The sequence below is a fragment of the Chrysemys picta genome, chromosome 3 (genome assembly GCF_011386835.1).
Source record: "Chrysemys picta bellii isolate R12L10 chromosome 3, ASM1138683v2, whole genome shotgun sequence".
NCBI lineage: Eukaryota > Metazoa > Chordata > Testudines > Emydidae > Chrysemys > Chrysemys picta.
Genome location: NC_088793.1, coordinates 144,300,680 through 144,314,386, shown reverse-complemented (window position 1 = coordinate 144,314,386; position 13,707 = coordinate 144,300,680). Strand labels below are relative to the sequence as shown.

The window sequence follows — 13,707 nt, the reverse complement described above, 5'->3', positions numbered from 1 at the left end:
TCAACAAAATCAAATGGACCATCACCTGGGTAAGTGGCCATTCTTTGGCATGAAGAAGGGTGTAAGTGAGAAATTTACATCTTGGCAATGGAACAGCTGGAGGTTTCCATTCAACAGATTTGCTGTGGCCTGAACCTCAACTGGAGAGGATTTTCAAAAAGAGGAAAATGACAAAGAAGTGAGACTATAGGACAGAAATTCTCTCTCCCTTCTCTACTCACCGCAAAAAAATGCTTGAAAGACAAATGAAGCATCATTGGATGGGGAAGTGATCCTGGCTGAAAGATTCAGCCAATAAGACTGTTAGAACATATGGTGAGAGCGATCCTTTGCTTCGAATTCATTTAGCTTGTTAAGTTAGGTGTTAGTTTGCATTTTACCTTTTATTTCTTTGTAACCAATTCTGAATTTTATGCCTCATAATCACTTTAAATCTATCTGTATTTAATAAACTTGTTTTGTTTTTATCTAAACTAGTGCGTGTTTGAATTGAATTACTTAAGGAACTCCATTTCAGATAACAGGATTTGTGCATATCATTTTCTATTAATGAAATGACACTTTCTATAAGCTTGTATTGTCCAAAAGGAAAGAGCGGGCAGTACAACATGCATATTTCTGGGGACAAGCCTGAGGCTGGAAATTTGCTGGTGTCATTCTACAATATAATTCAGCAGTGGCTTGCTAAGAGCTCTCTTATACTCACCTGGGAGTAATGTACATGCTGGAGGCTGTGGGTGAGGAGGCCAGGAGTGGCTGCTCTGACAGCAAAGCAGTGTATAAAGCACTCCAGGTTGGAGAATTGAGGGGAACACAGCTGTTCAACAGTCCAGATTGTATCCTGTGTTATGTCACACAGGTCAGTAAGCCTAACTTCAGTACCAGAGAAATTGGTTGAAACTATTCTACAGAACAGACTATCAGACACGTAGATGGACCCTTTTTGTTGGGAGAAGAGGCAACAGAGCTTTTGTAAAGGGAAGTCATGCCTCACCCATCAATTAGAATTCTTTGAGGATGTCAACAAGCACATAGATAAGGGTGATCCAGTTGATACATAATAGTTGGATTTTCAGAAAGCATTTGACAAGGTCCTGTACCAAAGTGTCTTAAGGAAACTAATTAGTCATGGTATAACGGGAGGTCCTTTCGTGGATCAGTAACCAGTTAAAAGAAAGGAAACAGAGTAGGAATAAATGGTCAGTTTTCAAAATGGAGGGAGGTCAACAGAAGAGTCCCCCAAGGATCTGTACTGTGCTGTTTAATATATTCATTAATGAGCTGGAAAAGGGAGTGAACAGTGAAATTACAAAGTTTGCAGATGATACAAAATTATTCAAGATGTTAAGTCCAAAGCCAACTGCAAAGAGTTATAGGCAGAGCCGGATTAACTCTCCTGTGGATCCAGGGCTATTAGATTTTGTGAGTCCCCTGTATACAAGTCTTTTTCCTAATTTAGAACAAAATGATTACAATCATGGCATTAAGGCTATTAACGCTATACTAAACTTGACTTTTAATTAACACAAAGCCATTCTGTGGTTACATTTTAGTCTTAAAACATGTAGAATATGCACCTCTACCCCGATACAACACTGTCCTTGAGAGCCAAAAAATCTTACTGTGTTATAGGTGAAACCGTGTTCTATCGAACTTGCTTTGATCCACCGGAGTGTGCCGCCACCCCCCCCCCCCCCCGGGTGCACTGCTTTACCGCATTATATCTGAATTCGTGTTACATCGGGGTAGAGGTATAGTTAATTAAAAATAGCCTACTTCTTTCATTAGAACAGCTGTTATATTTGTTTCTTTCTGGGAGGGAGTTTGGGTGCAAGAGGGGGCTCCAGGCAGGGGCAGAGTGTTGGGGTGCAGAAGACGGTGAGGGGTGCGGGCTCTGGGAGGGAATTTGGTGGAGGGGATTCTGACCTGGGGCAGGGGGTTGAGGTGCAGGAGAGGGTGTAAGGTGCAGGCTCTGGCCGGGAGGCACTTACCACAGGCGGCTCCCAGACAGCGGCGCAGCAGGGCTCGGGTAGGCTGCCTCCCTTCCTGCCATAGCCCCATGCTGCTCCTGGAAGTGCCTGGCTGCTGGCACAACTCTGCACGCCCCTGGGGGAGGGGGAGAGTTTGTCTCCATGCGTTGCCCATGCCCGCAAGCGCCGCCCCCACAGCTCCCATTGGCCAGATACCGGCCAATGGGAGCTGTGGGGGCGGGGGCAGCGTGCGGAGACATGCCAGCAGCCGGCCGCTTCCGGGAGTGGTGTGGGGCCACAGCCCTGCTGCGCCAGTCCCCCTTTAGCCTGGGGTGCTGGACTGCAGCCCCTAAAGCCCCTGCATTAATCCGGCCCTGGTTACAGGGGGATCTCACAAAATAACAGATGAAATTCAGTGTTGATAAATTCAAAATAATGCACATTAGAAAAATATAATCCCAACTATACATGCAGAGATGACTGGTACCAGCTGAGTGGGGAGGCACAATTTAATGGTCCCCCTCTCCCCTGAACAGCTTGAATCTCTCCCCCAACCCCCAGGCACACATACCCCTCTTTTCCTCAATGCCCCCTCCCTGCAATTCCCAGCTGTTTGCTGCTGCCTTTCCCTGGGGCCACAGCTTGCAGCTCCCCAGCTCCAGGAGCTGCTGCACAGGGAGGCGGCCCAGCCAGCAAACCTTGGCAGAAATCTGGGGGAGGGCGACACACATGACCATGCTTGCGCCCCCCCCATGTTTCCTCTGTATATATACACAAAATGAGGGGTTCTAAATTAACCATTACCACTCAGGCTAGAGATCTCAGAGTCACTATGGATACTCAGTCTCTGAAAACTTCAGCTCAATGTGCAGCAATGGTCAAAAAGGCTAACAATGTTAGGAACTATTAGGAAAGGAGTAGAAAATGTGACAGAAAATATCATGCCACTATATAAATGCATGATATGCCCACACCTTGAATAGTGTTCAGTTGTGATTGCCCCATCTCAAAAAGGAGAGTGGAACTGGAAAAGGTTCAGAGAAGGGCAACAAAGAGGATCAAAGGTATTGAATGGTTTCCATACAAGGAGAGACTAAAAAGGTCAGTACTGTTCATCTTAGAAAATTGACAACTAAGGAGGGATATGGTAGAGATCTATAAAATCACCAGTGGTGGGGAAAAAGTGAGTAAGGAAGTGTTATTTACCCATTCTCACAATACAAAAAATGGGGTCACCCTATGTAATTAATAGGTAGAAGGTTTAATACAAACAAGTGGAAGTACTTTTTCACACCGTGCACAATTAACTTGTGAAACTCATTCCCATGGGATGTGATGGCCAAACGTGGAACAGTTCAAATAAGAATTAGATAAGTTCACGGAGGACAGGTCCATTAATAGCTATTAGCCAAGACGGTCAGGGATGCAACCCCATGCTTGGGACAACCCTAAACCTCTGACTGACAGAACCTGGACGGGGAAGATGGGAGGATCGCTTCAGTTGTCCTTTTCTGTACAAGTCTACTGAAGCTCTGGTTCTGGCCACTGGATATTGGGCTAGCTGGAACATTAGTTTGACCCAGTATAATAGTTCTTATGTTAATATGTATTAATTTAAAAAGTTTAAGATTTGAGACATTTTAGTATATGAGATGAGGTGAAGTTTGATATAGTCCATAATTTTATTGCTAAAACTCCACAAACATTTTCTAATGACCCTGTGAAAATTCTTCAGTTCAAACCTCATATGTGTGACAAAAAACTGTCGCTAATTGAAAGGCCTGTAGTTGACCTGTCTTGGTTCAAAACTACTTTAGAACAATGTCAGGCAAAAATAATGTGCAAATTCAAATCTCAAGGAAATAAATCACCATAGAATAAATAAATTATAAACTAATGTCTCAAACATTTTATGGTAGTCATACATATGAACATTTTTTAAAAAGTGCACATTAGGTTTAAAATTTTTATTGTGCTGCCAAGAGCCAAATTACAAGAAACCGCCTTACAGTTAAAAAAAGTAAACAAGCAATCTGCTGAACTGCAGTGCACTCCGAGTGTCACATATGCGTCTATTTTATTTTTCAGAAAATTATATCTGCATTTCTCTTACAAGAGCACAACAGGAACCAAAGTAAAAGAGTGTAATGGATACAGCACATAGGATAAATCATATCTTTAAAATAATAAAATAATAAACATTTTACACCATGTCCTATATCCTGCTAATATTTTCAGAATATGGCCTTGATTGTAAAACAAAAGCAAGCTTTTACAATCTGGATAAAGACTGCTTACTCTTATGCAAGGAATGGATGATTTGTCTTGACAGAATCTTTGTAATAACTGGACAGAAACATATCTGTTTCAATATCATATTGAGTACAAAATGCTGGGAGGACTACATTTTTTCTTGTTTTTGGAAACTGAAGTCATATATAAATAGAAAAAATGTTGACCCTTAATGATACACCTATTTTTTTCTTTGATGCAAACAGCTAGAACACCTTTCTGATATTCTAAAACAAAAAATTGTTAATCTTCAGATTAATAAATTAGGTCATTATAATAATAAATTAGGTTTTTTTTCAGTTTTAAAGTTCAGCAACCTCTGACCAAGTATTTACAACAATACTTGAGAGTTCCTTTACAAAAAAATACATTTTCTTTTCACATTAAGCATACTGGGTATCTGTGTCTTTTATGACAAGCATTTGTAAAAGAAAAAAAGGCAATGCACAAATGGGTAATTAGTATAAAAGTGCCAAGACTTGTCTGGAAAGTTAACTTTGTATTACACAGTCAGAGTTATCAATGAGGCAAGCTACAACAAACTTCCAGCTTAATGTGGACAATATTCCAGTAGTTGTTTCAAACAATTGTTTGAATTAAAAAAAAAAAAATCAAGGAGCGGATGGTGTTATTCTACGGAGCTGATTAGTGCTGCATGTATATTGCCATCAGTGTCTCTAGCCGATGCATTCATTAAAAGCCTTTTTAAGGCTAAGCAGGAGAAGAAAAATAAGAAACACCCTGAAATGTAGCAAGTAGCAAGAGCAACGCTTACTGCTATAATCGTGCACATACCATACACACACATATATGCAAACACAAGAGTGTACACACGTACATACACGCATACATGCGCACGCACACACACTAAACACTTTCAAATCAAATAAAACGGTAGGTAGAATGAGATGCTCCTCTTGTCTCTCCTAAACTCACAAGCAATTAAGCACTGCTATGGAATGCCTGTTTTATCTGTTTCTGCTCTGGGTAAAATCTCTCAGATAAAAATACATTCAACAAGAAAAAAATAGAAAATTATATATATACTGTATATATACAGATCGATACTGTATATATACTGTATATATATATACATATATAGTGTGTTTGTGTGTATGCACACACACATTATATATATATGCACATATATACACACAGACATACAAATACTTTGTTGTTTTTAGCATAATTATATTTACATAAATATTCCTATAATGCTAATGTTTAAAGAAGCATGATCTCCTTTTTTCTGAGCTTCAAAAAAGGTGCTTGAGTAATATACAATTAAAATTAAGTAGCTTCCTAGCATGGAAGTAGTTTCTAATCTGCATAACCAGTAAATAAGAACAACAGGAAAAACCTTAAAACAGTCTCTTTTTTACTCTTTCATTTAAGCAAGAGCTTTGTCCAACAAAAATATTTTTTCCTCCTCCTCCACTAAAACTGTCTGAACAACCAGAGATTAATACAAAACAAAACAAAACCACAACAAACAAAAGCCCCTGGAACTGCATGGTGTTCTTGACTTTCCCTTCCTTCCTTCAATACTGCCGTCAAAAGATCCAGTGCTCATATCAGGAATTATTTAGGCCTCAGTCATTTGCTAACTTTGCCAAAATCTGGCCAATCAGCTTTGCAGAAAACAAAATTAAAACAAAAAGCAGCACAAGGTATAATTTTATACATCCTTAATAAACCCACCCTTTATATTCTGCTATAACCTTTTCCTTGCTATATCATTAACTACTGCAGCTTCTTGTCATATAGAAAAATATATGCAGCTACACCATACCTGTGACATGACAGGTTCTGTTCTAGGAGTATACTTTTGTAGCAACAGCTGGGAAAAAAATCAGACCTCTGTTTTCTGTTTCCATGTGGGGTTAGGCTTTGCTGCAACAAATGCAGTTTCAGAGCAACAAGAAAAGCCACCATCCTGATGCTTGGCAATATTCTTTATTTGTTTTCTCCCCGAGCCAAGCTTGACCAGCTTTTCTTCTTTGAAGCTCTCTCTCATTTCACCACCCAACCCCAAATTCACCCACCCAAACAATCTCTATAGCTATGTTACAAGCAAATACATCTTAACAAGTTTTAAAACTTTGGTTCTAAGAAAACTCTTGGTCAGTTATCGCAAGGAAAAGTGGGAATGCTTGTTCTGGCACATTGCAGGAGTCAGAGCCCATCCCAGTAAGGTCTTAGAGCTGTACATGAAGTCACAAATCCAATACAATCCACTAAGCAAGTGCACAATTCTAGTTTTATTTTAATAGCAGACTTAGTCTCTCGCTCTCCTTCTTTCTCAAATCCTTGGCAAAGGTGCAATTCTTCAAACTGTTTGATAGAAATTATCTGCCTGTAGGTTGTTCTGTTTTTGCATGCTGTAGAATCCACTGTATCTTGAATCTGGGTCAGCAATTCTTAGCATTCTCTGAGAACTGTCCACCTGGACCATGGTTCCTTTCTTGCAGTCCACGTATACCAGCTGATTGTTTAGGCAAGAAGGCTGTTGGAAAAGAAAAAAAGACAACATAAAAATCCAGTTCATACATCACTGTTGTCTTCTCTCCACAATAGGTCTGGGAAATGTTTGTGACGCAAAGTTCACAAAAACAAAATCACACTAAACTATTTATTTTTCTTTGTTACAAAGGTTCAACTTTTGCAGTCCTTGCTAATTCAAGACTCCCATGGACTGAGTAAGAGCTGAGTAAGGACTGTAATATTTGGGCCACACGTATATAATTGCATAGGACCAGAAGCTGGCAAATGAATCCTTTTCATCTGGAAAGATTTGGTGACAACTCTGCTACCTTTACTATACATATTATAAAGCATTTTACAGTCTACATTTAATGAAAACTTTGTAATTTCAGGCTGGATTGTGCCTGTTAGATACAATGCATCTTATAAATTGCTATGGAATTGCTAACTCTTGGGGGAGCACTGGTATTCTGCTTCCTAGAATTCTCTGATATAATAGCAGATGTGCTGCCTTTGCCTATTACAACCCTTTACAAAGTCCATTCTTCCTCCTACACGTCTCTTGCTCTGTGGGCAAGAGAGGATTAGGGATGACGCAGTCTCTGTGCTCACTTGAAATTTGAAAACTATACACTAATTTGGGGTTCCTCAGTGATTGGGTGCCCAATTTGAGACAGATAGTACATGATTCTTCAAAGGTGCTGAGAACCCACAGTTTCAAGACTTCATCTGTATTTGAGAGACAAGGTGGGTGAGGTAACATCTTTTATTGGACCAACTTCTGTTGGTGAGACCAGCTTTCGCGCCACAGAGCTCTTCTTCAGGTCTGGAAAAGGAATTCCCAGCATCACAGCAAAATGCAAGGTGGAACAGATAATTTAGCATAAGTAGTTAGCACATATTGCAAGGACCCATTCAAGGTAGAGTGGGGTCCATTAACACCTCTGTAGTCATAGTGCAAAAAGAGGGGGTTAGTGGTTTACAGATTGTTGTAATAAGCCATATATCCAGTGTTTCTGTTCCCTCCATGATGTTTGGTATCTAGCAGAGTACACTACACTATAACCGCACTGCATTCATCTGGATCTGTTAATGCTCAGCACTCCTGAAAATTAAGCCATGTTCATTCATCTCAAGTTGGGCATCCAAAAATAAAGAACATACAATCAGCGAGTGCCTCTGAAAAATGTAAAATGACTTGTCCAACACCATATAGTAAGTCTGTGACCAAGCCAGGGATAGAATTACTCTCTCCTGGGTCCCCTCCAATGCCTTAATCATAAGACCATCCTTTCTGTACCTGCAGTCCCGCCTCTCATTTATTATACAACTTCTAGCTTCTGCACTGAATGAGTCAGGGGTCCTACAAACAACTGCCTCTTTCACTACACATCCTGCCTCATTCACTGTTTAACCTGTGCACTGAATGAGGCAGGAGTCCTGTGGAAAAAATAATGTGATCATGTAATTAGACTGTAACATAATGCACATGTACAAGGGGGATAGAGTTAAGGTTGCACAGTCTCTCTCTTGGAGGATCCAAATCATAAAGGGATTTTTTGATCAATGACTTGTATTCAGTAATCCGGGCCTACTCATATCAAATCATCTTTTCTTTTCCTGATGTACCTCCAATAGTCCTTAAATGATTAAAAAAAATCTTTCCTAATTTATGCCCTGTTCCTGCAAAAGGAACTGCTTGAACAGACACTTATGCCTGTGCTGAGTCTCATTAACTTTTGCAGGACTCAGTGTTGGTCTGAAGGTCCAGTCCACAGATCATTTTGTAGGATCAGGGCCATAAATATTACACTTCTCTGTAAAGCCTCTTTTTACAACCTTTAATTTCTATTTTGGAATGACAGTAAACTCACTCTTGTCCTATCACACTTAGTACTGTACTACTTTGGCATTAAAAAGACTTAAAAATAGCAGCTCACCTACCTGATTCCCTACTCTTATATTATACAGATGGATGTAACTTATCATCACCTGGTGCTTCGTCTTTAATAAGATAAAAAGCCTGGTGGAAAAATGAAGTGTAGTGGTAATAGTGCTTCTTAATTTTGGTAAGGTCTTTGATACAGTTCCGCATGACTTTCTCATAAATTAGATAAGAGAATTCTGGATTAGATGAAACGACTTAACTCATGATGTGTAGTAGAGAGAAGTGTAAGTACACAATAAACGTTTGCTAAGTCAGATAAATGTTGGAGATGCTACAACATTTACCAGACCTGAAAGCTATTTACAGTGGGTCTAATGCTCTTAACCACACATAATTGCTGTTACTCATGAAAAATATTAGAAAAAGATGTTGTCTTACTAGTGATGCTTAGACCACTACCAAATAAATCTACAAATAGGTTGTCACAAAAAATCAATTTGATATTTTAATGTATAAAGACAGATTTACATTATCTGGCACTAATTTATACTAGTAATACCAGGTCATTAGCTTCCCTGTCAAGATAGATAGTTGCCACTTCTTTCAATATGTAGGAATAAAATTGTTGGTAAGATTAATTTGTACAGTTCCCATTTCATCTATTAAAGGCAAAAATCTTCCCAAATGTTTAGATCTTCACATAATTTGCCTTATATGAATCAATCCCCCCCCCCAATTTGAGGTAATATAAGCCTTTTTGGTTACAGTTAAATATGTCCATTTATCTATATTATTATGGATCATTACAGTTAGCATCAGCGCTTCTGTTCTGGTGGTGTGAACTGTATCCTAATATTAAGCAGTAATGTTTTATTTTTTTAAGTTATTCTGCTATAGATTTGTTTGCTTTGGATATAAAGTAAAATGTCATCACTTGTGTAAGATGAAATTTTATGGCTGACATTCCTGCCAATAGTTCAAATGAGAGGCTTGTGGTTTCTAGCTGAAAACACTCCATGTTTGGGAAAAAACCCATCATGTTTATTGGATTTTGCAGCGATTCAGGGCTATGTGGCTGAAGTGACTAATGCACTGATGGCGAGACTTCAAAAAGAATAACAGATCAAAGGCTTGTGTCAGTCTCAGCGATCTGATTTGTTACTATTATAAGGGGCTTCCTAATTGAATTATCTCTAAGTATGATTTCTAATGTAGTTATACTGTGAGAATTCTTCATCTGCTTTTCTTAAGAATGAGAAGCCACATACTCAATGTGTCCATGAAGCTAGGAAAATCCTGTCCCACACAGAATTGTAATGGGCATTGACTTATTGGAATACTAATGACCCAAAGAGACCTGGCTGTTCCAGACGGTCTATAAAGAAAGTTCTTATAAGGAATAGGAGAAATCTCAAGCACACAAATGATTGTAACCTTTCTAGACCAGAGACCTTATTTTCATTCCTGTATCATTTGAATTATATATGGAAACGATATAAATAAATGAATAAATGATAATTAAGAATGATTATGTAAGAGGAGAAGAGTGAGGGTGGCAGGAAGGCTTGGGAATATGTACAATTGGACCCTGAGACATTTCCCAGTTGTTGAAACTTACTAGGAAGTATCCCCCCATCCAGAAGATAGAGGTACGAAAGAATTAGGGGTATCTGGAGGAAGTAACTGTCAAAAAAAAAAAAAAAGTGAGGTATTGAATAAAATTTGACCATTTGCATATTCACAAGTCTTCAAAGGAGAACTAGCCCATAACTGTGAGAAAAACGGCATGCGTCTAAGCCAATGTGTCACACTATGCTGGTGCTAGAGATTGAAACAAAGATGCTTCTGTAACAAGATTGGATAGTAGAATAAAGATCTGTCATTGTCCCACTTATCTGCTTCTATGGTAAACTTAGAGAAGGTATAGCACAGCTGTTCCTACCCAAATTTCTCTGTGGGGCAAACCTATCCTTTTTTACAGGAATTTGGGCACTGGCTGCATGTCTCTTCCTTAATCTGTTGCTACATCTGGCTGCGTGTTATGTACTCTTCCAGTAGGTGGTGCTACACTGTGTTTATACAAACTGCTTTGTAGCATGACAAGGAACATGCAGCTGCTGAGTGGGACACAGTGGTGGGACTACTGAGGAGCAAGAGGAGGACCTGGTGGGAGTAACAAGAACAAACAACAGAAAGTAACACAAGAAAAATTACTAGAAAAGAAAAAAAAAGTGTAAGCAGCACAGCAAGACAGAATGTGTGAGATATGACAAGCAGGTTGAGAGCACGGTTGTGATAGGTCCTAGAGACCCCAGGGACCAATACATGGGAGGAGTTGGCCTCAGACAAAAAAGGTTGGGAATTAATGGGCCCAGCAACATGTGTTTTCTCAAATATCAATTTATATGAATGATAAACTAAATGGAAATGGATAATTAGTTCTGGTAATGACTATATGGTAAATGTGAAAGATGAAGGGTGACAAAGAAGATGCTTTCGGGGATTGCTCTGACTGTAATTTCAATCAGCTAGTAAAAGTCTGTTCCTCTTACCTGGGTGCTGGTGAGATAACAAGCAGAAGTACTATTCAGGTTTTTATTATTATGGAAGCACTGTTCCACAGTTTTGTACTTAAAGCAGAGACTCAATCACTTCGACAGGAAGAAGACATTGTAACCTCTCCAAAATTATAGACTTTGGGGGGGAGGGGGAGAGAAAATGAATTTTCTGAGAATTTACAAATAAATCCATTTATTAGTTTATGAATTAAAATTAATTTTTAAAAGGGCCATTTAATAAATGTAGCACCTTTTTAGATCTCAAATGATCTTAATGGAATAATGCAGACTCTTCAAACGGGTCATATAATGAAAACTCTCCGAGTTTGTGCATTGGCTAAATTTGATGTTTTAAACAGTTTAGTGGCCATTTTTTGGCATTATCCTTCTTAACTGAAAGTTGCTTCTTCAGCAGTGATTAAAGACTAATATTCTTCTGCAGAAAGTTTCACCAGGAATTGCCCCTTTTCAAAATGTCTCATCTACTATTGTTCTCAATGCGACTGAGAAAACAGGCTGTGCTCAGTCAAGATAATGTTCTTGGTTTTGCTCCCAATGAGAACTATGAGAGAGTGTGGCCATTTCAGAAGAAGAGGCTGCCATGCTGATAGACCAGTTCACGTTAGAGCAATAGGCCAGTTCACTTCTGTATGAATATCAAAGCAGTATTAGTATGCATTCAGACTAATTCGCTCATACGCTACTAAATATAAAAAGAGATGCTAATGTTAGTGTATTCACTTATCTGTAACTAATTGTCTTATTAAATTATATTTGCATTGCATATACCCCTGTAATTACATTTACATTATGTATACCTTGGTAATTAAATAACCCTACATCAAAAGCGTGGTAAGAATGTACTTGATGTATAAACTTCATGAAAACTACTGAAGGATTGTTATTTGCTATTACATTACCTTTTACATTGTGTATCTCTCCGAGACTAAATTAATCAAATGTGAATGGAACCTTGGAAATGCTAATGAAGGACTTAATGGCTGTAACAGGAAATGCTCATTTCAAAGCAAGAGATGGTAGAGGAGTAAAGACACTTTTCACATTGCTTTCTCTATGGAAAAGCTATAAATATGAACCAAAAAAGGATACAGCATCTCTGAACTATTTGAGCATTCATAGGGAAACATTCCAGATGCAAAACAGAGATCCCCAAAGTTATTTTGGGTAACCCTGAGAAATTTATGGAAAACTAGCAGATTATAACATCTCTGCTATCATTTTGGATTTACAAACTTAGACTCACCTGTTAATGTATTTTACCTGCTTTAGCCTCTCAATAACTCACTTCTTTTTCTTAGCTAATAAACCTTTAGTTAGTTTACTAGAACAATTGGCTGCCAGAGTTGTCTTTGATGTGAGACAGAGTATCCATTGACCTAGGGTAAGTGACTGACCCTTTGGGGTTGGGAGTAACCTAATGTGGTCTGATTTTTGGTTTTAATAACCTTTTATCACTAGGTTCAGTTTGCCTGGGTGGCAAGACAGGCTGGAGGGTCTCAGGGGACTGTCTGTGACTCCATGGTAATACTGGTATAGTGATCCCGGAGTGCACATTTGTTATTGGCTTGGTGAAATCTAATTATGGACTATACCACTAGTTTGGGGTGTCTGCCCGTGTTTTCTGACAGTCTCACCTGAGATTGGCTTGGTTTTACCTCCCGAAAATTCAGTAGTATATGGACTAGGTAACTGGTGATATTAATTTGGCATTACATAAGCATAATTGTTCTGAATTAGTGCAAACGATTTGAGACATGGAAAAAATTCATTTAAATGAGCTGACATTAAATGGACTCAACTGTATCCTACAATACATTTCAGGAGACCCTCCTGCTTTCCAGAAAAGCACAAATCTAGATATAGAAGTTTTAACACTGTACCTTTGTTGGGGCTCTGTAGCAGGACACTGGTATCCACTGCTTTTTCTGATTGACAAGCAGAAGGGCTATTATAAGAACCAGGGCTGTCATGATGGGAACTGTCACCCAGGCAACGGAGTTGAGAGATGTATCTTCAGTAGAGTGCAGTCCAATGCCTTCTCTGAAATCTCCTTGAAGATGACTCATGTCTGAAAGAGTTAGCATTTGTTAGCAACAAAAAAATTTACGTGTTCCTTTTCTGTCTTGACCATAAACAAGTATAGGATTATGGAAGTACCAGCGTCAGTACTGTGGCCTTGTATTTATTTATTTTTTTTGGTTAACCATATCCTGAAATTTTACCCTATTGATATTTAGGGACAGGGTCACGCTTGTGTGTTCTCTCATCTGTTGTTAGCCACAGTTTTTTGTAGCCGGAATAATGATTTCCGCATATTTTCAAGTAACTATTCCATACGAAGTGGATTTTTATCTTTTGGTGGTCCTATTAATACTATGTCATTCCACCAGTTGTGATTTATGAAGCCATCATTTTTCTATGATCATGTTTATTTATAGTAGATCTTTCACTGTCTTGTTTTCTCCTTTCAATGTGGTGGCTGTTCTCCAAGAGC

At 38.8% G+C, this 13,707-nt stretch overlaps 1 protein-coding gene across 8 annotated transcripts in view; it reads right to left on the bottom strand.

The window, feature by feature from the left end:
• Positions 1-3,922: 3,922 nt before the first annotated feature.
• The window catches only part of CRIM1 (cysteine rich transmembrane BMP regulator 1), a 317,691-nt gene continuing 307,906 nt past the window's right edge, over positions 3,923-13,707 (bottom strand). For all 8 annotated transcript variants that reach the window (XM_005296243.4, XM_005296244.5, XM_005296246.4 and 5 more), the window contains 2 exons: positions 13,094-13,281; positions 3,923-6,768 (listed from right to left, as the gene is read on the bottom strand). In XM_005296243.4, the coding sequence (XP_005296300.2) occupies positions 6,592-6,768; positions 13,094-13,281 (365 nt within the window). In that variant the 3' untranslated portion in view covers positions 3,923-6,591. The remainder of the gene's footprint in view (positions 6,769-13,093; positions 13,282-13,707) is intronic.